This window comes from Protopterus annectens, chromosome 1.part2, assembly GCF_019279795.1.
Source record: "Protopterus annectens isolate FY-2018-M chromosome 1.part2, PAN1.0, whole genome shotgun sequence".
Taxonomy (NCBI): domain Eukaryota; kingdom Metazoa; phylum Chordata; order Ceratodontiformes; family Protopteridae; genus Protopterus; species Protopterus annectens.
In genome coordinates, this window is record NC_056727.1 from 398481082 (window position 1) to 398506398 (window position 25317).

General features: G+C 42.5%; 1 protein-coding gene across 4 annotated transcripts in view; it reads right to left on the reverse strand.

The window, feature by feature from the left end:
- Nucleotides 1-25317, reverse strand: part of PAK5 (p21 (RAC1) activated kinase 5) — a 2555323-nt gene that overhangs the window by 796692 nt on the left and 1733314 nt on the right. For 2 of the 4 annotated variants that reach the window (XM_044056629.1, XM_044056641.1), the window contains exon 4: nt 9818-9874. The exons of the other annotated variants lie outside the window; for them this stretch is intronic. In XM_044056629.1, coding sequence (XP_043912564.1) covers nt 9818-9874 — 57 coding nt within the window. The remainder of the gene's footprint in view (nt 1-9817; nt 9875-25317) is intronic. 4 annotated transcript variants of the gene reach the window in all.

Genomic DNA, 25317 nt, shown 5'->3' on the forward strand with positions numbered 1-25317 from the left:
AATTATAAAGTGTTATGTCTATAATGGCTAAAAGAATGGCAAAAGTAATGCCAAAACTGACAGATATGGATCAATGTGGTTTTGTGGATGGCAGCTGAACATTTGACAACATTAACAGAACATTGATGATCCAGAGGGAAGCAGAATGCAAGAAACTACCACTGTTGTTGGTGGGTCTTGATGCAAAGAAAGCATTTGACAGAGTAAGCTGGGACGTTGAGCAGGGCAATGGAAGCATTTGCATTTCTTGAAAAATTATAAGGTTAACTAGGAGAATATATGAGGGATTGGAGGCGAAAATTAAAGTGGGTGGGGTCCTTTCGGATAATTTCTGCTTCAGCAGAGGAACTGTCAGGGGTGTCCTCTTTCTGCTTTATTATTTGCATTATATTTGGAACCATTGGCAAAGAAAACAAGGGACTCAGAAATTCAAGGATATAATTGGTATGGTAGTCAAGAAAAGCTGGCTTTACTTGCAGATGATACTATTTTGTACCTGACAAATCCAGAAAAATACATTACAGTGTTGTGGAACATACTAGGACAGTTTCAAATCTTTTCAAGTTACAAAATTAATGAAGGTAAAACAAAGGCAATAGCCGTAAATTATTTACCCACACATGAACTGGTTTAGGAATGCCCATATTTATGGGGACATGATAAAATTAAATACTTAGGAGTACGGATTAAAAACGCAGCTAAGGATATGTGGGAAGGGACTAAAGAAAAGATGATGCAAAAACTGAGAAAATGGAAGCTTTGCGATATGGATAGTAAGATACAAGCAACGTACAGATGTGTACCTACCATAAATGTAGATGTTAGAGTGTATTCACTGTTGCAGTCATTACTCTTGGGTTATCCTGCTGGCAGGCTACCCACAGTCGGCCTGAATTCCAAAGTCTTGGTCCGGCGTCAGTTGCTGTCGCCTCTTCCCTGACGTCAGAGCACCAGGGGTATAATAGATGCAGCCAAAGCCATTTTCTTCAGTTTTTCATGCCCCAGATGTCAAGTGCCTCCAAAAGGGAATGCTAAAAAAAAAAATTATGCCAATAAACATGCATACACTAAAGTAAATATTTCCTTCATCTACAAGTAAATACACCACATAGGTTGTATAGAATAGAGAGGAGTGCAGATAAGACCCAGCAAAAGAAAGGGGGATGGTGGGAGGGTAACCTGGACTACAACAGTGAATATACTCTAACATCTACATTTATGGTAGGTACACAACTCTACTATGGTCATCGTGTTTCACTGTTGCAGTCATTACTCTTGGGTTGAATCCCAAAGCTGAGGATGGGTGGCTGTGGCTAATAAGGATGAGGAGAGGCTGTGAGGCCCTGCAGAACTGCAGTGGCAAAGCCTGCTCTGGATTTAGAGTAGTGAGGTAAGTGGTAGTGCTTTGTAAAAGTGTGCACTGAACTCCAAATTGCAGCCTCTAAGATGTCTTTGGTTGGTACTCCTCTGAGGAAGGCTGCTGAAGTGTCTGCTGCTCTGACTGAATGTGGCCTAATGCCCTTAGGCACTGATTTGCCATGTTGTGAGCAGCAGAAACGAATGCAATGGCCTATCCATTTTGAAATAGTCTGTTTTGAGATAGCCTTTCCTTGTGATCCTGCAGCATATTCCACTAAAAGTTGCTCAGTCTTTCTGAAAGCTTTAGTTCTGTTCAAGTAGAAGCGTAGCTGTCTGTGTATGTCCAAAAAATGCAGAAGTCTCTCACCCTTGTTCTGTGGGTTTGGATGAAAGGTAGGCAAGTGAATGGTTTGGTTAAGGGCCACCCTGGACACCACCTTAGGCATAAATGTCAGGTTTATCCTCAGAGAAACCCTGTCTGGATGGAAAATGATAAAAGGTTCCACAGCCATGAGTGCCTGTAACTCCAAGACTCGTCTTGCAGAGGGTATTGCTAGGAGCAGAGCGGTTTTCCAGGATAAGACTTTTATATCAACTGTTGATGCTGGCTCAAAAGGAGGCAGCGTGAGTTTTTCCAAGACATAATTGAGGTCCCATGCAGGTACTGGTTCTCTCCTTGGAGGTCTTATGTTTTTGGCCGCTCTGAGGTACTGCCTTATTAAAGGATGAGAAAAGATAGGTGGTTCCTTATTGTAATGGGCTGAAATGGCAGAGGCATGGATCTTAATTGATGAAAAGGATCGGCCTTTGTCCAGCATCTCAGTTAAGTATTGTAAAATATGAGGAATATTTGGTACAGACGTGTCAATCCCTTGTGCCTGGTTCCAAGCACAGAATCTCTTCCATTTTTCTGCATAAGATTTTCTGGTAATGGGCCTCCTGGCCTCCAAAATAACATCCATCACAGCTTTGGAGAGAGGAGTGTTCTGAACAGCTACATTATCCACCATTGCTGCCAGATTTAAGGTCCTGAGTTGGCTGTGCAGGATCTGATTGTTTTGTTGGGTCAGTAAGTGAGAAATTTGAGGCAATGTCCAGGCTGGACCTTCAGACAAGTTCTTTAGGATTGGGTACTAGTGCTGGCGTGGCCAGTCTGGGGCAATCAGTATAATTTTTGGCTTCTCTTGATTGACCTTTAGGAGTACCTTGGGGAGGAGAGGCAGCGGAGGAAAGGCATATACTGTTAGGTTTTTCCAGCTGAAGGATAAGGCATCCACTTTCCATGCTTGCTTGTGATAAGTCCTTGTGCAGAATCTCTGTAGTTGGCAGTTGTGAGGGGAGAAAAATAGATCTATGTCTGGGCATCCCCATTTCCTTGTTATCATGCTGAAGACTTGTGGATCCAGTTTCCACTCGTGGGGATCCATGAGATTTTTGCTTAGTTTGTCTGCCAGAGTATTTATCTTTCCTGGCAGGAATTGTGCTTGCAGGTGAACTTAAGTCAATGCTGTGTCCCACAAAGTCATGGCTTGTCTGCAGAGGGGGGTAGGAATGTGTGCCTCCCTACCACATGACTGTAGTATTGTCCGTCTTTATCAGTAGTTGTCCTAGATGAAGTAGATCCTTGAAAGCTGTCAGGGCATTCTGAACAGCTAGCATCTCTTTTTGATTGATATGAAGATGCATCTGGCTTGTGGGCCATGTGCCCTGAATACATTTTCCTGCCATGTGGGCCCCCCAGGCATAATCTGATGCATCCGTTGTTAGTGTCTGCCTGGCTGTGGGTAAAGTGAATGGCTGTCCCTTGTTGTGGCAACAGGCCTGTGCCCACCATCGAAACTCCTGTTGCAGGCAGGGAATGAGGGTAATTAATGTTTCCAGGCTGTGGCAATGTTGAGTCCAAACACTTTTTAGATACCATTGTAGTTTCCTCATATGCAGTCTCGCATATGGAATTAGCAGGATGCCATGAAGCCCAAAGCCTGCAGAATTTTTCTTGCAGATAACTGGGTCTTTGTTGCCAACATTTTGAATTAAGAAGTCAGTTGCCTTGGTTTGTCTGGCGTGAGATAAGCCACCTGGGCAGTTGTATTTAAGCTTGCACCCAGGAATATTATCTCTTGAGAGGGTACTAGTTTTGATTTCTTTTCATTTACTGTGTACCCTAGGCAAATTAGTAATCTTTTTACAAACGCCAGATGCTTTAGTAGAATGTCCTTGTTCTCTGCTTGAATAAGGCAGTCGTCCAAGTAAGGATATATTTGAATTCCTCTGTCTGCAAAATGCAATTACTGGTGCCAGGCATTTTGTGAAGACCCTGGGCTCAGTAGATAAGCCAAAGGGCAGTGCACAGAATTGGTAGTGCATTGAGCCAGCTGTGAATCTGAGGTATCTTCTGCAAGACTGTCTTATTGGGACATGCAGGTATGCCTCTTTTAGGTCCAAAGTTACAAGCCAAGCCTTCTTGCCCAGCATGGGCAGAAGCTGCTGCAGAGTCAACATTTTGAATTTTGGAATGTCCAGAAATGTGTTTAGAACAGACAGGTCCAGTATTGGTCTCCAGGCTTTGTCCTTTCTGGGTACCAAGAAAAGTCTTGAGTAAAAAACTTGTCCCTGCTCTTGCTGTGGTACTCGCTGAATGGCCCTCATGTCTATGAGGGATGAAACTTGCTTTTGTGCCTCTGCCTATTGATTGTGTGGCAGGTCTGGCATACCTTTTGCCATTGGCAGGATGTGAAAGTGGAACCTGTAGCTCTGAGACACTATGTTCAAGACCCATTTGTCCTGGGTGATCATGTGCCAATTTTGTGAAAAAAGTGATAGTTTTCCCCCTAAGGGGGCTGCCAAAAGATAAGTGCTTGGTGCTGGCAGAGGAAAGTCATTGGGACTGTTTCCTGTATGGCTGTAATTTGTCTTCTCCGTTTCTGGAGGTAGAAGCCCCCCATTGTTTAGACCTGTATGAGCCTTGGGGCTGGGATCTGCCTCTGGGACGTCTTTATCTGCCTCTTTGTGGTCTGTCTGACACTGGAAAGGACCAATTCTTTGTAGGCCAGTTCCTGCTAAATCTGGGTGGCTGCACCTGTAAGAAATCCTTAACTGTCTGCATAGATTTCGCTTTGTCCTCCATTTTCTTCAACACCTCTTCTGCTTTAACACCAAACAAAGTATCATGCTGTAATGGAGCATCTAATAATTTTGCTTTAACATGATCAGGCAGATTCTGTTCCTTTAACCAAGCATGCCGCCTAATGACCGAACCCGTTAACAGCGGCCCTGCAAGAGGCCTCCAGAGAATCAAAACCACATTGCAAAGTATGCTTTCCCACTTGTTCAGCTGCATGCAATAAATCCTGCATTTCCTTGTTTTCTGCGCATTCAGAATGTAACATTTTCTGTTTAAGCAGTGACATTAAGTATTGCTGATATTTAAGCATATGAAATTGACAATTTGAAGCCCTCACAGCCAAGATAGCAGAAGTGTAAACCTTTTTCTCCCATCTGCCCAGTGCCCTTGAATCCCTACCAGAGGGGATAGGGTTTTTGCAGTGGAAGCCTTGACCCCTTTGGGACCCTGAGAAATTGTTTCTGGATCAGCAGCAGGGTTTTTATAAAGAAATTTATGTGAATCTGGAACCCTGTAGTATCTGTCTGGCTTAACAGGTGCAGGGGGTAAAGAGTCAGGAGATAGACCGGACTCTGAAAATACATCATCTACAATGTCTAAAACATTTGGGATAGCAAGAGGCCTGTGCTGAGGTAGTAAAAGAAAGTATCTGAGCCTTTTCTTAGATTCTGAGTAGTCTTGGCTCTCCCAGTGGAAGTCCTCCCTCATGGCATGCAGGGTTTCCCCAAAAGAATGATCCTCAGGAGGGGAGGCTGAAGGGATAGATTCTTCAGCATCGGAATCCTCACAGGGAGGGAGAGAGTATTCCTGTTCAGAAGAGGAGTCAGAGGAAATGGAAACCTGATCTGAAGATTCATATTCTGTCTCTTGCCTAGGCCTCTTATCAGGAGGTGAATGGGAACCCCTGATCAAAGTAATTAGGTCTTCGGCCATTTTGAGCATCTGTTTTTAGGCATGGAGGCCTGTCCATGGACTTACTGCACTTGTTTCTTTATGTTTAGTGGTGCTTTAGTCCTTGCCTTTGAAGCTGTAGTCGGTTTTATGTATAACTGTGTAGGCCTGAAAACACCCTCAGAAGCTGATGCCTGCTCAGCGGCTCTGGCCCCATCTGAGGCAATAATTTCCAAGTGTCAAAAACCTTGAGTTTCCAGAGGCCTAGTCTGTTCCACGTAGGAGTTGGATGCGGCCTGTGGCTCTGAGGTAGTGGGCATCAGAGGCTGCGAAAGCGCCTCACTGAGAACCGGCGACTGGCTTAGAAGAAGCCTCGTCGTCAGTTTTGGACCTCGGATGCCTGTCCTTTTCCTTGCGTTTCTTGTGAATTGCAGTAGTCAGATGGTTATCTGACGACATTGTGTAATTAAATCTTTGGCCAAAGTAATGAAATGCAAAATCGTACCAACGCTTAATAGTGCGTTGGTTAAATCTAGCACAAAACCTGCAATCAGCAACGTCATGAGCAGGGCCTAGGCAAGGAATACAATAAGAATGGAAGTCCTTATGAGGTATTTGCTTCCCACAAGAAATACAATTATTAACTTTTTCTGACATCGGTCTGGAGCAAGAAAAAGGTTTCCCCAACGGGGTACTTGGCTTTAAATGAAGACTTCGGATCTGAAATTCGAACACGAAAATCTCAGGAGTCGGCCGACCGGCACTTGCGAACTGCTTCGGGCACCGCGTGGCAAGAAAGGCTGAAGAAAATGGCGTTGGCTGTATCTTTTATACCCCTGGCGCTCTGACGTCAGGGAAGAGGCGACAGCAACCAACGCCGGACTAAGACTTTGGAATTTAGGTCGACTGTGGGTAGCCTGCTAGCAGGATAACCCAAGAGTAATGACTGCAACAGTGAAACACGATGATCTAAAATGTTTTTAGACCCTTTAGTCTTGTACACAGGTCAGGCATATTTTTAATCAACCAGCGGAGAAGTTGTGGGTAGCTATTAATAAAGAGCTGAAGGACTTTATGTGGGAGGGGATGACGGCAAGTGTCAAGTGGGATAAGCTGATTTTTCCAGTAGAACAGGTTGGATTAGGAAGACTCCTATACATAGCACAAGCAGAAAAATATAATTAAAAGTGGAAAGGAATGATTATAATGAAACATGGAGAAGCTCAAGACATAAGGACAGACTGGGATTTTGGATGTAGGCCTTTAAGGAAAACAACAATACTCATGCAGAATATTATATCCATAAAGTAGCAGAAAGTATTCTAATAACTAAACCAAAATGGGAATGCAGAAAGGAAATTCTGCCGATTGGGATGACTGCAATTATGGATACAGACAATAGCCAAGATGGGGCCGGAATTTAATGGAGAAAACCTGCAAAGGAAACATGGTACTGGGAGCAAATAACTCGAGAGGGAAAGATGACAGAATGGGAAGGCTCCAAGAATTTATTTGGACTGCAGGGTAGGGATTGCCTTCCCTATCAGGGATTGATATCAGAGTACAGGCAAAGAGAAAGAAATAGGGGGTCCAAAAAGAAAGATCAGAACTGGTAGCGTTATTAGTAGAATCTAGAACAGAAGCACCTATTAAAAAAGGAATACTTAGAAGAGCAAAATATTGCACAATAACGATAAGAATCAATCAGAGAAAGTTAGAAAGGATTGGGAAGAGAGACTGGATAAAATTCACAAACAAACAATGGGAGGATATATGTTATGTATCCTAAATATGCAACAAAATCTAGATGATTTAGAATTTTTGCCTGGAAATGTTTACATAGATATTTTATTCCCCAAGTAGACTCCAGAGAATTTTTTCCTCAAGCAGACAGTAAGTGTTGGAGGTGTGAAGGAGAAGAAAGAGGCAACTGGGAACATATTTTCTGGGAGAGCAGTGAATTGGTGGATTTTAAGGATTCCCTGCGGGATGCACTGTTGGAGATGCTAGGTGGGCATATTGGTCTGAAGAGGGAGATGATTTTTCTGAGCTATGCTACAGAATCTGAATTGCCTAGACATGGTAAGGCCTTGCTGTGTCTAATTATGGTGGCTGTCAAAAAAGCAATTACTAGAAAATGGAAATCAAAATCTAAACAAACTATATTAGTTGTGTCTTTCGGCTTATCCCGGTTAGGGGTCACCACAGCGGAACTCCGGTCCGCTAATGTTTGGTAGTGGATTTTTACGTGACGAGTTACCAGCCCTGATGCACAACCTTCAACGAAGGCACGCTCATTCACGCATGCCTCCACATAGAAGACGCTCTACCGCAGGAATTAAAGTATATTAGAAGTGGTCAATATAGTAACAGATATAAAACTGGAACCAAGATCTTTAGAAAAGGGCAGAAGCAAATTACATAGGAATAAATGGGAATTGTGGGAACAATGCATACAGGGGAGGAATTATGATTAAAAGAAGGCAGGACTTAAATGAGCTATGTAACGTTTGAAAATCACTGGGTAGATAAGTGATGTATAATGTTTGCAAATGGGAGTGTCAGTATGGTCTGTGATGTAAATGTTTGCAACTAGTACTGTGACTGTGTGGTTTGTTTTCATTTATATAAATGTATGATTGCCTATGTTGCAAGCGATGGTTTAATAAAGATGTTTCTTGTTTTAAAAAAAAGATAAGAATTGAATAAAGGCAGGAAATGAATATTGTATGTAATATTGTTTAGATTAAATGCTATATAGCAATATATGTGAAGTATAATGTTTATGTTAATATAGTTTGATTACTTTTATATGAATGTAAATTTGCCTGTCACAAGTGCTAATTCAATAAAGGTGTTTGGAAAACAAAGAACTGACAGAATTGCTACTCATTTTCCAAGCAGTCCACAAGAAGGCCCTCTGCTTCACGAAGAAAACAGTCATCTGTCTGCATGTACCTTCTGTTCAGTAAGCCCACTGATCTCAAATCCAAATACTGCAATTACTAATTCTGCTCTATCATGCCTTCAGGAAACCTGGCATCCTACATAAAACAAGCAAATTAACAGTTCTACTGCACTTCTTTCTGAAGGTATGAAAAGAACTGCATATGGCTACAACATGCGACTAATATCAACATACAGCAGTAAGGTAGTAGTAACATGCACACGTGACCTTTGCAGGCATGCAAGTAAGCCATGCAAAAGACTCAAGACAAGCATATACCTGCAGTGTACACAGCAATTCAGTAGCTGCTTTAGATGAGTTACAAAAGTACAAGTACAGAATTTCAAAATAGTTTTAAAAATAACTAGCAAATGGCTGCTGGTCTGACATATAAAATAAAACACAAATTACTACAGTCTTTGACTGCCTACTAAATCAGTAGTGAAGTATGTCCCAAAGTACTGACTGGTTTTGTCAATGACGACTAGTAAATCTATTTCATCTTTCAAATGACTGTTTTATGCAGAGCTTTCCTCTGTTTTTGAACTGTTACAATGTGCTGCCAGCACACTAGGAACATAATTCCCCGTTTCCTAAACCAATCTTTCTGCTACCCAGCAATGTTTTTTTTTTCCCCGGTTAAACATCCAGCAGGATTGCTTGTCTGAAGCAAGCAGTTACTGGCACTCTGAAGACAGAGATACAGGACTGAAAAACTAAACTGCAACAGACGTCAAAGTCAATGTAGATAAAGCCCGACTCCACAGGACAACACAGAGGGGTTGAGCATAATTTAAGCATCAAACGGAAATTCAAGATTTGGCAAGCAATGCAGTACATGATTAGCCTCTACCAGTATGAACCCTTGTAATGATACCAGCTCATGAAAACAGTAATCATTTCACATAAACAGCTGGGTATTCAGTTTTGCATATTCTGTTTTATGTGGGCTATTTAAGTACGACAAACTTGTTTGTCAAAAGCAGCAGTAATTTAAAAAAGGCAAATTAAGCAGTAGCAATTTTAGAAATTAAGGTTACAAACTTTACAGTTTATTTTTAAACAGTACCGAGGCCATGCAATAAATTTGCAAGAGGAAAGGGTTTTCAAGGTGCATGATAGTCACATGGCATTCCCTGGCATGCATGACAATAAATGATGCAGATAGTCACATATGGTGCACGTGTGTGTGTGTGTATATGTATATATATATATATATATATATATATAGATATATATATATATATATATATATGTATAGATATATATAGATCTATATATACACACACACACACACACACACACACACACACACTGGAACTGGTAAACATAAAAGAAGATATGAGCATGTGGAAAAAAATAACTATGTATGCATGTAATTTGCATGTCTCAATGTATTCCAAGCAGCTAAAATATTAAGAATATGAAAAAAAATGTAATTAAAAAATCCAATGGCTGATGCTGATCAATTTCTCTGAAAGAACAAAACAGTTTACCTTAGAATTAGAATGAGATGGGCTGTAGTCATGCCTTTGCTTTTCGAAAGTTTTACTCTGTAAAACATCAAAATGTGGGAAGTAGTTACACCATACTTTAAGCCACAAACCGTGGATTTTTCAAAAGCCCTTCATAATAACATGTTAACAGAGAAGTGTGGTGACTATTAACATTTGTTACTGAATGAGGGAGCGTACATGGTTACTGGCTGTTAACTTAATGTTTACAGTGACACAGGAATGTGATTTTTTTTTTTTTAAATTAGGCATGCAGTACCATCACGGGAACACTCTGCCTTTGAGATGCTTAAAGTACAACTGATACCTCCAGGCCACAAAAACATGCTAACAAGCTGCAAGTCCAAGCATTTAAAATCATAATCTGCTCTAACTTCCTCCAAAAGATTACATAATTATTCATTTCAACACTTCCTGTATGGATTACGCTTAAGCTACTCAGACCACTAAAGCAGTGATTCTGTAGCTACAATCAGTGGAACCCTTTGCAGTTAATTCATTCAGTAGATTTTTCTAAGAGTACAAAACACTATCTGAAGAGTTCATTTATTTATAATTTCTTCACCAGCTAAATGGACTTGTCTATTGGCCCCTTTTTTTAGCCACGACCCGAACTCAAAGAACAGAAAAATACAGTGCGGTCCTTCTAATCAAAAATATATACAGAATGAGTACACTGTAAAAATCAAAACTTAGTGATATGATTCAATGCAGATAAGGTAAGATTAAATGATCCATCCATTCAGAGTGCAATACAGTAAAAGAAAGAAAAAATCCCTCTCTCTTTATATATATATATATATATATATATATATATATATATATATATATATATATACACATATATACATATATATATATATATATACACACATATATACATATATATATATATATATATATATATACATATATATATATATATATACACACACACACATATACACACACAAAATGCAAGCAAAGAAATGCAAAAAATACAGTGCAATTGTACACAGAATGGATAAACTCCTATATGCCATATGTGAAATATATGCATATAAGATGCTACATTAAGAGGGTGCAAAAAGTTTCTTGAATGTAAGTTAAGAACGTATTTGAAATGAGTTTTCTCTTTTTTTGGTTTGTTTTATTTTACCAACTATCTGCTACTTTAATTTTTTCAGTGCTTCAATACGGATTGTAATGGAGTAAACTTTAATCTGTACAAACTATTAAACTGCACTACACAGAACTGTTAACCATTGTCTTTGCCAAATGGCTTATGCCACCTCTTTTGTGCAAGTCAAACAGCAGGTTGAGCACAATAGAATAACGTTTCACACTGTGTGTATGTATGTTTGCAATTGCATACAACAGTCTGCATATACAAACACCCACAAATATAAATACTAATATATATGTGTGTGTGTGTATGTATGTTAACAAATGTGTGTAAAACATACATGCAAAGCCATACCGCTCAACTGTACAGATTTTTGCCTCATAATTTTAGTCTGTTTCTCATAAAAATGTTGTTTTCTGGGAAATCGTTGAAAAATCACTGAGGGTTGAAATCAGAAAATAATGACAGACATTTGAGAGTCAGACTTCATACCCCTCAGAAAATTCATGCCAATGCAAAACCTGTTATTCTATCAGCTTTGTAACTTTGTAAGAGCAATATTTAAAAAATTGTCCCTATTTTTGGACCTTTGTCCCCCCATTTTTTATGGCTTTGTCCAGATTTCTTGCTCCAAGAGGTTGAGATACACACACACACACACACACACAGACACACACACACACACACACACACACACACAAACACGCGCACACACTCCTTAAAGACTGTTTAATCCGGGACCATATGTCTAAATGGAACAACTTATTTTGTTTTAAGACATACCCTAACATCAGGCAGGTTTGAGTTAATTATAACTTACCAAAACAGTAAATGTTCGAATGATCACTGATGCAGTAGCCATAGCTATATGGATTAGATCGTGGCAAGAATACAACAGTCAGCCAGCTTCAACATCCTCAACCCCACTATAAGAATCAGAAACTGACTACTCTTCAGACTCGGTTAGAATTCTGAGGAGAAAAATCCTGTATCTTCCCTTCATCTTCCTGTCCAAACTCAGAATCTTGAATCACTCCACGAAAAGAGGTATCCCTCTTTCTTTTACCAGAAACTAGTTTATAAGAAGAATCAATACCTTGAATTAAACCCTGCACCAGACCCAGTAAATTGCTCTTGTCCAAAGAAATTTGAAGAGAAGTAGATTCAGGTTAAGTTTTGTTTCTTTTTGATAGGAAAAATGGGGCCAACAGTACTGTTAATGGAGGCAAAAGCAGCTTCCTCAGGGATGAGCACAACTTTTGGGCAAAAGAGGGAATACTTTCCTGCTCCCTCTCCCAAGACAGACAAGAATGGCTCTCCCTCTACCCACTTAGAGGACCCCAACATCTGCAGAGGATGTGGTTAATCCCTGGTCCATAGTGGATTCTAGGTGCTACACTAAATGGATCCACTGTAAAAGATGAGTATGGTCTTCGGTAGAACTAATGATCACAGAGTCACCAACCTGTGGCTGAGGCAACTTGCTAGCCTGCTTTGGTGGCAAAGGCTGTTTGCCTAACTTTTTCTTTTTGTGGCTGGAAGATGGACCATACTTGGGAGTGACAATTTGCTTGGTCAGGCCAAAAATGATACCTCTTTTCCTGGGGAAATAAGCAGCAAACGACGGTAAAATTTAGAGTCGTTTAAAGTCACTTTTTTCTTAGAAAAAAAAAACAGTAAAAAGCACTTCAAACACTTCGCCAGCCCCAAACAGTAAAAAAAAAAGCAATTTCCCAACAGAAAAATATTTTTAAGTACTTTAAACAACTTTTAAACTGGCAGGAAAAAAGAGCGCTCTCACTTAAAAGAAAAATACAGTCTTGTGACAGCCCTTTAAAACATGAACTCCTAGCTTTGAAATAACACTCTCCTGTTCATGCATGAAAGTTATCAAACAAATCATTTCTTTTTTTAAATCAAAGGTTTCTTCCCCCCAAAAGAGGACTTATTTGCCTAGCAAAGGAATAGCACAAGCAGAACCAATGATCCTCAAAGGTTTCAGAGGAGCATACTCTTCCCCAGCAGAAAAGATCTTGGCTCCCAGACCTGAGTTTTTCGTCAGTTAGTTCAAGCTGACTGACAGTTTGGGTGTGTGGAAGGTGCCCTGAAGCTTTGTAAGCTGGCCGCCTGTTATATCCTTGCCAGGGTATAACTCATAGCTAACGCTACAGTAACAGTGATTAATATGATGAACATCAGTTCACAGTTCATAATTTCATGACCCCTGTACTCAAGCCCAAAGTCCATATTAGAACACAAACTCCATCACACAAAAGTACAGTTGTGTACACTTACCATAAATGTAGATGTTCGAGTGTATTCACTGTTGCAGTCATCACACTTGGGTTATTTGCCTGCAGGTAGCCCTCAGTCAGCCCGAATACCACAGACTTAGTATTTCTGCGCTGGATGCTGTCACTCCAGGACTGATGTCAGGTCATCAGGGGTATAAAACACACTTTAGCGCAGCATCGGGCAGTGCCGCTTAATTGGGTTTAAACCATTCTCGGCTCCATAAAGTCTGCTCTTCACTTTTTCCCTTAGAACTGATATAGTTCTCATAATAAACACTCTATTCCTACTCTAAAGCCTGGCACTTGCTCACTAAAGCAATTATATAAGTCAGCACTAAAAAATGAAAAGCACTACAACCTCACAAACTCCCCTTGAGTACCTTGTTCCCCACTGGCCCTTTTTTTCAATTATAAAGGAATTCCCAATACTATTCTAGCATGTCCAAAGGTCAGTTGTCAATCTCCTCTCCGGTCCAGCTGGTGAATCTGGGAATCTTGAGGCAATGTTACAACTGCCTCATGTATACGGACAACCCTCTCCTCCTCCCAACAAATTCCAACACATGTGAGAGATGCAACCATATAGCCAAACTGGAGGCTAAGCTCTCTCAACTCAGTACTGGCGTAACCAGTAAGGAGGAGAAGGAAACCACACTCACTACAATTCCAGTCTCACATAGACCTACCACGACAGCAAACCAAACACAAACACACAAAAACATACTCGGAGGCTCTAAATAAAAATCTGCCTAAGCAGCAGAGACCTCCAAAGCAGACACCCAAGCAACTGCTACCCCAAAACAAAACACGTGCAACACATAGCTCACAAAGCCAGTGTGCCGAACAGTCACAGCTCTTAAGGCTAAACAACACACCTGATACACCTGTAATAGGTGACTCTATCGTCAGGCACACTGACATCCCGCTCACCAGGCTGAACAAGGAGAAGGTCACGGTGAGCTGCCTGTCGGGCGCTAGGATCCGCCACATAACACAAGAACTCAGGTCACTCCAAGGCAAGTACAACTATGACTCAGTCATTGTCCATGCTGGTGTGAATGACCTGAGACGTACCTCCCTGGACTACATGAAAAGAGACAGAGGAGCTCTCTGAGCATGTAGCCCAGGCTCGACAAGCCACGATGCTTCGCTAGGGACGGCTTGCACCTGTCACCCCTGGGCTTTCAGATATTGGCAAAGGCTCTTGTCACCCCTGGGCTTTCAGATATTGGCAAAGGCTCTTGCCACCCCCATAGTGCCTTTTTTAGGCAAGGCTCAAAAGACAAACCCACTTCCATAGGTATCACAAGGGATAAGAATCTAAGAGTAATGCTACTCAACACCAGAAGTCTAAACCTCAAGATGCATGCACTTGAAACTCTCCTTAGCATGGAGAACATCGATATCTGTGCAGTAACAGAAACCTGGTTCAAGGCTCCCAAGATCACACCAGCACTACCAGGTTATACCTCATACCATGCTTTTCGGCCCCAAAACTTGGACCGAACCACAAAAGGAGGGGGAGTATCAATATTCGTCAAAGATACCCACACCTCTAGGTTGGTGGCACAGCACGAGGCATCAGAGACTATCCATGTGCAACTAACAGTGGGTAAAACTGCCTTCCAGTTTATAGCCTGCTACAGACCACCCTCCCAAACCTAGGAACCCCACTCTGCCTTCCTGAGAACACTGGAAAATATGAAGGTCTATCCAAACACCATTATATTGGGCGACTTCAACTACCCAAACATAGACTGGGAGCATTACTCTAGCTCCAACACCCTAGCCCAAAGGTTCCTACCATTTATAAACTCAAATGCTATGGAACAACTTGTTACCACTCCCACAAGAGGGGAAAACATACTGGACCTGATCATCACCAACATGGGGACTCTATGCTCCAGACCAGAAGTGTATCCCTCACTGGTAAGATCAGACCATAAACTAATCTCACTGGATATTCACATCCCGACCCCACCCCCTGCCCAGAAAACCACAGTGAAAAATTTCTCTAAAGCAAATTTCATACTCCTCAAAACCGAGGTGGAATCCTTCAAAGCCCACGGGCCTGTGGAAAATACGGCCCAGACCACAGAATCCTTTATAAACGCATTCTATGAACGCCTTCAGGAATGCATGGATCATGCAATCCCAAATAAAACCAAGACCCAATCCTCCAAAGGCAGACGTCCTGTCTGGTGGACCCCAGCCATAAACAAACTATACAATAGAAGGAGGAAACTACTACATGATAGAGCAAAATCCCAAAAAGGGAAGGCATCTCTGATCAGTATTAGCAAAAAACTACGGGCACTCATAAAATCGTCTAAGGCCAGCTTAGAGAGAAAAATTGCACAGGACACTAAGGATAATCACAAGGCTTTCTTTAGTTATGTTAGGAGCCTGGGTGGGAATTCTCAGATATGCTCAGAATTAGTCCAAAATGACAAAAATACACCAAACCCACAGACATTGCCAACATCCTAGCTGACAGGTTCAGAGCAAACTCCCCCCCCCCCCCACCACCACCACCAAAAGGGCAAATATCTATCCCAGCAGTGTGCTTCCCCTCTGACATCTCAGATGTTCAGGTAAGAGCCGCCCTCTCCAAAGCAAAAAACATAGCATCAATGGGACCAGACGGTGTCCCAGGCTGCATTCTACATGAACTCCAAGAAGAGCTAAACCCAAACATAAAACTACTGTTCAATCTCAGCCTTACTACAGGATATGTACCCAAAGAGTGGTGTACAGCAACAGTGGCCCCTCTCCACAAAGGTGGTGCCTTAACAGATCCTGGAAACTATTGCCCCATAAGCCTGACTAGCTTGGTCTGCAAAGCTATGGAAAGGATCATCATGGACCTCATAAATAAAGATATTGGGGACCTACAAACACTGGATCCTACCCAGTTCGGCTTTGTTAAGGGCAGATCCTGCCTCTTAAACCTGGTCGATTTCTTTGAAACAGTCACCAAGGCCATTGACGAGGGGAAGGTGGTCCACACAGCCTACCTGGACCTCGCAAAAGCCTTCGATACAATACCCCACTCGGGCATTATAGATAAGCTCACCAGCTTAAATATAAACCCCTATGTCAATAGATGGGTTGCAAACTGGCTCAAGGACAGAACCCATATGGTCAGAATTGCTGGAGCCATGTCAGACTCCAAACCAGTTACAAGTGGTGTCCCACAAGGCTCAGTCCTGGGACCTCTTTTGTTCGGTATATATTTCTCGGAGGTACAGGCCAACACGGAAGGACTGCGGCTGACGAAGTTCGCAGATGACTGCAAACTGGGCGCCATAATCGACTCTCCAGCCGACACAAGCATCCTCCAAGAGGGCCTCATAGAAACAGACAACTGGTGCCAGAGCCATGGCCTCAAGCTAAACGCCAAAAAGTGTATAGTCATCCTCTTTGGCAAAAACAAAGTGCCCACAAATTACCACATAGGTGGTAATCCATTAATCTGGAAGAAGTAATTAGGGACCTGGGGACCCAAGTTGATAGCAATCTCTCATTTGACAACCACGTGGCCAAAGTGGTTAGAAAAACATTTTATATAGCCCACCTAATCATGAAGGGATTCACATCTAGATCAGGGGAGGTCATTGTGCCTCTTTACTCATCCCTCATCAGGCCCATAATTGAGTACAATGCCCCTTTTGGGATGTACCTTACCAGACACCTGCAGCAACTGGAAAGACCCCAAAAGTACCTCACCAAGAGGATCAAAGGGCTCAAACAAATGCCATATGCTGCCCAGTTAAAGAAACTCCAGCTCCACTCAGTGGCATACCGCCTGCTCAGAGGTGATCTGTGCCTGACATATAAAGCCATGTCCAACCCAGAATTAACGGACATGCTGCACCTCAGAAAATCCAAATCCCATCAAGCTATGCCGAGACTTGAACCTCAGCACTGAAATAAATAGGACATGCTGGAGGGACAGATTCATAACCCAGAGGCTCCCTTCACTCTGGAATAAAATCCCAGTCCAGGTTAGGCAGAGTCCCTCATTGACTCTCTTCAAGAGGAATCTTGATGAGTGGATGGGAGATCATAGGTTTACCCCGGGTATCACTTCTGTGTCACTGTTAGACAGACGCACAGTATACTAACCTGGAAAAAGGGCATAGCAAAATTAATTTAAAATGGGTGGCGAAAGCCAAACACACTCTTTCTAGGCTTATAAATGCCCTAGGGCAGATAGCCTAGTATGAACCTATGAACCTATAAAAACAGGCAGCCAACTCCATTACATCAGATTTTCTTGCCACAAATGGCAGGAGCCCTCCAAATAGGGAGCTAGGTTATGGTGGGGAAAACACCACCAGTAAATAGCAGTACCAATACCCCAGAGAGTATAGATAGGAGAGAGAGAAAACCAGGGAGCTGGTGGGAGGGAAATCAGGGCTGCAACACTCGAACATCTACATTTATGGTAAGTGTACACTATGTTCTTCGTGTTTCACTGTTGCAGTCATTACACTTAGGTGGATTCCCAAAGCTGAAGAAGGGTGGAGGCAGTCACAAAGAGGTAGGGCTGGCTAGTATGCCTTGCAGGACTGCTGTAGCTGGCTAGTATGCCTTGCAGGACTGCTGTAGCAAATCCTGCCCTGGATTTGGAAAAGATAGGCAGGCGGTGATGCTTGGTGAAGGTGTGTATAGAACTCCAGGTAGCAGCCTCCAGGATATCCCTGGTAGGGACTCCTATGAGAAATGCTGTAGAGGTAGATGTTGCCCTACTGGAATGGGTTCTGACCCCTTTTGGTTTCCCATGGTGCCTGTAGCAGAAATGGATGCAGTGTGCTATCCATTTGGATATGGTTTGTTTTGAAATGGCCTTGCCCTCTATCCCTGTTGCAAAGCTGACTAGTAACTGGTCAGATTTTCTGAAGGGCTTAGTCCTATCAAGGTAGAATCTGAGCTGTCTGTGCACGTCCTAGGAGTGCAGGATCCCTTCCCCTTTATTTTGAGGATTGGGGAAGAAGGTTGGCAAAAGGATGGATTGATTGAGAGCCACACTGGACACCACTTTGGGCATAAAGGAAGGGTTAGTCCTGAGAGAAACCCTGTCAGCATTGAAAATAATGAAGGGTTCCACAGCCATGAGTGCTTGTAGCTCAGACACTCTTCTAGCTGAAGTGATGGCTACAAGCAAGGCTGTTTTCTAAGAGAGGAATTTTAACTCTGCTGATGCAGCAAGTTCAAAGGGGGGAAGCATGAGCTTTTCCAGTACAAAGTTAAGGTGCCAAGCAGGGGTGGGTGCTTTCCTTGGTGGCCTTAAGTTGTCTGCCCCTCTCAGGAACTGTTTGATAAGAGGGTGGGAGAAGAGAGGTGGCTCAGTGTTGTAATGAGCAGAAATGGCAGAGGCATGTATCTTAATGGAGGAGAAGGACAGGCCTTTGTGGAGTAGATCTGCTAGGTAATCCAGGATAAGAGGCAGAGAGGGCAGTGTTCTGTCCTCTCCCTTAGATTGAATCCATGAGCAGAACCTTTTCCACTTATCAGCATAAGATTTTCTTGTACTGGGTCTTCTGGCTTCAAGAATGACGTCCAGCACCTGTTTGCTTAAGGCTGCTTGTGGAGAATTCAAGGAATAAGCCAGGCTTCAAGATTTAGGGTTTGCAGTTGTGGATGCAGAATCTGTACCTTCTGCTGAGAGAGGAAGGTTGGATTCTGGTGTAGGTGCCAGGGTGGCATCGATGTCAGGCTGCGCAGGAGTGGGTACCGGTGCTGGCATGGCCAGTCTGGTGCTATCAGAATTGTCCTTGGTCTGTCCTGCTTTATCTCGAGTAATACTCTTGAAAGGAGGGGCAGAGTGGGAAGGCATAGATTGAGAGATTTACCCACTAAAAAGATAGGACATCCACTTTCCAGGCCCTGCTGTGAGGAATCCTGGTGCAGAATTTGCTGAGCTGGTGGTTGTAGGGAGAGGCAAAGAGATCCACCTCTGGGGTCCCCTATTTCTGAATCAGAAGGTTGAAGGTGCTGTGCTCCAATTGCCACTCGTGTGGGTCTAGGAGATTCCTCCTTAAGTCGTCTGCCAGTAATATTTTGTACCCTGGCAGGAATTGAGCTTGCAGATAGGCACCCAATCCTGGATCTTTCCATTCTCAACACCTTCCTGGAGGTACCAAAATTCAAAATGCTTACCCTGCAACAGCTTCTTCCTATGCTAGCCACGGATATCTGGTTAATCACCCTAGACTTAAAAGAAGCCTAGCTGCATATCCCCATAAGGGTACCATGCAGGAAGTATCTATTTTTCAGGGCAGGGTCTATGCATTCAGTTCTCTGCACTTCCCTTTGGTTTATCTACTGCACCCAGAGTATTCACAAAATGCTTGGCTCCGGCCATTGCATACTGCAGGCAGAGAAATATCCAAATTTACCCGTAGTTGGCCTGATTCAGGCGGACAGTCGGGAATTACTGCTGCAGCACCTGACATTTGTGAAAAACCTTCTCACTTCCTTGGGGTACACCATCAATGAAAAGAAATCAAAACTGGTACGCAGTCAAAAGATTGTATTCCTAGGAGCAAGCTTGGACACAACTTCCCAGATGGCATTCCTCACCTCAGAAAAACAAGTCTATCTGACAGACTACCTCAAACAAATGGCCACCAGAACTCAGCTATCTGCAAGAAAAATACTGCAAGCCCTAGGGTTCATGGCCTCATGTATACTGCTGATTCCATATGCAAGACTGCATATAAGGAAACTCCAGTGGTACTTAAAAAGTCTTTGTTGCCAACATTCTCAGGACCCGGAAACAGTCATTTCTATCATACCCTGTCCAAGGACAGAGTTCCTCTGGTGGGCAGAAGCATGCAAACACAACAAGGGACTGCCATTTGCTCAACCCCAAGCCACCCAGACCCTAACCACAGATGTATCAGACTATGCCTGGGGGGCACACATGGACGGAAAATGTATTCAGGGTCACTGGAACCCAAGTCAAATTCATCTGCACATCAACCAAAAAAAGATGCTAGCTGTACAGAATGCCCTGACAGCTTTCAGAGCCCTAATCTTTCCAGGACAACTGCTAATAAAAACAGACAACGGCACAGTTATGTGGTACATCAACAAGTAGGAGGGAACCCATTCCTACCCACTCTGCAGGCCAGTCATGGCCCTGTGGAACACGGCCTTGGACATTCAAGTCTATCTGCAAGCTCAATTCCTGCCACTGGTCCTGAGTGCTGGACATCCAGTTTTTTGCATGAAAGGCAAGTTTTCCTCCTAGGGGCACAAGCAATTGGGCAGGGCTGGGGAGAGGAGTAAAGAAGTAATTGTGAGCTTTTTCCATAAGGAGGTGGCATACAACTCCCTGCTTTAAGTGTGTGGGGCTCTCCATTGCTTAGATCTCTGCAAACCCTGCAACTAATCTGGGTGGTCTGTTTCCCCTGGGTCTGGTTTGAGAAGGCCTGGAGGGGGCTGGAAAGAACCAGTGTTTGGAAGGGCAATGCCTAATGAATCTAGGGGGTTGCACTTGTAAGAATTCTTTAACAATCTGCATAGACTTAGCTTTTTCTTCCATCTTTTTAAGAACCTCTTCTGCTTTGGTGCCGAACAAACTGTCCTTATTCAAAGGAGCATCTAGTAACTTTGATTTGACATGGTCTGGCAAGGTCGGTTCCTTCAGCCAAGCATGTCTTTTCAGTACAGAGCCAGTGGCAGCTGCCCGGCAAGATGCTTCTAGGGCGTCAAAGCCACACTGCAAAATATGCTTGCTGAATTGGTTTGCAGAGTGCATAAGCTCCTGCATTTTTTATTTTCTGCACGGTCTGAAAATGTAGCCACTTTTTGTTTAATAAGTTCCATAATATGTTGCAGGTACTTCATGTGAAACTGACAATTCAATGCCCTAATAGCAAGAGCTGCAGAGGTATATACCTTCTTACCTAATCTGTCCACAGCACTGGAATCCCTGTCCGAAGGGGTGGGGTTCTTGGCTATAGTGGCCTTGACACCTTTAGGCCCCTGGGAAATGATCTCTGGGCCAGCAGTAGGATTCTTGAAAAGAAATTTGTGAGTGTCAGGTACTCTGTAGTACCTGTCTGGTTTCCTAGGGGCAGGAGGTAAAGTGTCAGGAGTAAGACTGGATTCATAAAAACATCATCCACAACATCCAGGACAGGGGGTATTGCTAAGGGTCTGTGTTAAGGCAACTCTAGAAATTCTCTGAGTCTCTTTATGGACTGAGGATAGTCTTGGCATTCCAAGTGGAAATGCTCTCGTAAGGTATGCAAGGTTTCACCAAAAGAAAAATCCTCTGGAGGGGAGGCAGACGGAATGGATTCCTCTGCATCTAAATCCTCAAACAGATAAGGGCATATTCTTCATAATCAGAAATTTCAGAGTCATCGGACTCCTGGTCTGTAGAAGCTGAAGGGGACTGGACTCTGTCTCTTAGCAGGGGAAGGCTGACTTCTCCTAATCAGCATAATCAGGTCTTCAGCCATTTTAAGCATTTCTTTTTGCGGCATGGGAGCAGGTGCATGTGCTTTGGTCGTCGGTTTTCTAGGCATAGTGTGCACTCTGGGCCTAAGAAACTCAGTAGTTTTGGTTAAAAAAGTCGTCGGTTTGAGTCAAACATCGGTTGAGTGAATAACTGCCTCAGGAGCCGGTGCCTGCTCAGCGGCTCTGGACCCATCCAAGGTAGAGACATCTGCAGGTTCCATAGTCGAAGAAGTCTCTCGCGGCATACCGGACTCTGAATGGGTCTCAGTAGAGGCCTGTGAATCCACTGAAGCAGGGATCAGGGGCTGCGAAAGTGCCTCAATGAGTACTGGTAGACTGGCAACTAGCTTAATGGAAGCATCGTCGGCAGTTTTGGACCTATGCGGTCTGTCTTTATCTTTACGTTTTTTCAGAATATCGGTAGTTGGATGGCTTACTGAAGCCATTTCAGAATACAGAGATCGAGAGCGAAAGAATTTAGCGACAGAGAGACCCCGATTACGAATGGTTCGGGTGTTAAATAAGGCACAAAACCGACAGCGAGGGACGTCGTGGTCTGGCCCTAAAAAAGTGACGCAGTAAAAATTAAAATCTCTGTGAGGTACTCACTTTCCACAGGCAAGACAATTGTTAACTTTTTCTGACATTGGTTAGAGCAAGAAAAAAGGAAACCCAATGTGGTACGTAGCTTTAGAAGACTTCAGGATTATTAAATTCATAAATGAAAATTCAGGTACCCGCTGACCGGCACTTGCAAACTGCTTCTCTGCTTCGGGCTCCTCGGTAAGAAAGACTGGTGTAATGGCGTCACTTGCCTGTTTTTATACTCCTGACGACCTGAAGTCAGTCCTGGAGCGACAGCATCTGACGCAGAAATACTAAGTCTCTGTTATTCGGGCCGACTGAGAGCAACCTGCAGGCAGATAACCCAAGTGTGATGACTGCAACAGAGAAACACGAAGAACGTCAGAAGATTCTACCCACAAATCAAGTCTTTTTTAAATGTGTACAGTGAATCTCAATGTCTTTTGGGTAAAATGAATCTATTCTTTGTAGAGGTTTCCTGGCACCATTACATAATGATACCTACTGAATATAGGTTGCAAATATTTCAATGGCTAGAGTATGAAATGTCTGTTCAAGAAGGAATTATTTTCAGAAACTTTCTGTGGACTCATTCAAAACACAGAAGTTATACCAGTGTATAAACAAAACATGGAATAGTTTACACTAGGCCCAAGTGTAAGTAGTATATATTTTCCCCCAAAGTTCAAGAGATCCAGTAGACATACCCCTGAAATCAAACCTACAAGTAGACATATGCTTAAAAATCAAACCTGCAAGATTTAAAGCTTTGTTTTTAATGAGGTCAGCACGGTTTTAAAAGCTCACATTGCCGTTTATGGAATTGACAGGCCTGACTACTGATTTTTTCCATTAAAAGCATTTAAGTCCTACAGTGCCATAATAAATCTCACTAAATTTACTATGGCTCAGAATGTGGCCATGGTCTCTCAACCAGTTTGTGACTCAAATTAGGTAACTGTTAAGCAAACTGGGATCATTCTTGCTAGCAATTACTGTGACAGTTCTATCATCATCTGCATATTTGGCTATCCAATGTCGAGACATAAAAAAAAGAACAGTATGTTTATCAAAATGATCCTAACAGTGATATCCCTGGGGTATACCATTTTACCCAAACCAAGAAAAATCCGTAGATTTTTCCTCTCCAATGCCTCTACTTTGAAATTGTTCATTTAGAGCAAACCCACCCATCTACAGATTCCTGGTCATTCTAAATCGGAATTCTTACTGACTGAATATTTAGCAACACACACTGCCATGCAACAGTTGTAACAGCAATGGAATAAGAATTTAAAGGGGATAGCAGTTGCAGCATATTAACCTCGTCTGTTAGGCTGCTTGAACAGCACACATTTCGAGCAATACCTTTGTGATGAGGGATGTCTGTTTTCCCTGTGTACAGAGGATTCGACAACCCACAAAATGACTGCCAGGTCCATTTGATCTACTTGAGATGAATGAAATGACTCTGAAGAATCATTTTTCAATGAAGCATAGTATATCAACTAGAAACCACATCGCAGTCCACTACAACATTAAAAACAACATGACGACTTCTAAGTGAGTGTGTGGACTCTCTGGCTAAGAAAAGCAAAATAAATTTAGCCTACATGAAACCGAAAGCTATACAGTCAAAGGTATTCTTTAAATAAACAATGAGTAACAAAAAATATGCCAGTATCACTGCAAAGACTGTACACTCGAATGTGCCAGAACACACAGATAATACACACATACATGCACAAACATACACCTAAGATGAGCTTCAATGATTTGTATGTCACATGGTACACATCTTGTTTATTAACTATCCAGACACCAAGAGGAACAGGAACTTGATCTAGTAAAAAATGTTAGTGACCTAAAACTCCAGCTTGTAAGGAGAATGAACATTTTTGCTGATTCCATCTTCCTTTTCCTACACTGCATCTTCCAGGTTGTACTGGAATGGGATGCAGACTCAAGGACCGCTGTGTGTCCATGGTACAAATAAGTACTCATTCAACAAGAAAACCCCCTTAAAATGCTAAAATATTTCCTATAAGGAGATGTAAAAGCTCTACCCAAAAAAGATCCTTATGCTTGGTGTGTCAGATGAGCAAGCAGCCTCAAGTCCAACTACTTTACTTCTGTGATGATCTGAAGCCTAATGAAAGAACAAGCATGAGAATGGCATGTGAGCAGAGTCAACCCAGACAAGGGTGATGCCCTGGGAAATGAGGAGGTTCTGACAAGGTGGACTGCAGTTTCGGTGAATACTATTGCCACAAAACAGTTCTGCTGAAAACCACGTTCAGCAAACCAGGCTTCAGCATTTTCCACACTGCTGTGAGACCATGGAATCGTGTGTGTGTGTGTGTGTATCTCTAAGCTCACACTCTCTCTCGCTCTCTCTCTCTCTATATATATATATATATATATATATATATATATATATAGATATACATATATCTGTGTGTGTATATAAATATATATATATACATATATAAATATATATATAAATATATGTGTGTGTGTGTGTGCGTGTGTGCGTATTCACTTCATAATCTCGAAATACTGAAATCTCGAATTTCAGTTTTTCGAGTCCATGAAATCGAATCCACACAACACCAAAACAGCGAAATTCAAAACACCTAAAACACAGCACACACCAGACTACACATGTAACACAGCACCCACATCACAACTTAAACAAAACAACACACATCCACAAACCTACAACACAAATAAGCAGGGGGCAAGCTCCCCTGCATCCCCCATGTGGGGAGGCCGCGCTCCCCACACCCCACCTACATATACATACTAACTCCGAGATCGCACAAACAGTAAACAAAAGCAAACACACACATTCTACAATCCCTCACACACACATCAGCACACCCACATACACTCAAACTCCTACCCGAAACCCTTACAAAACACTCACTTACCTGACGTAACACCTAAATCCACACAAGGCACCGCACACCATCCACATATAATCCCAGACATTACCTACCATAAAACCATAAAAGGGG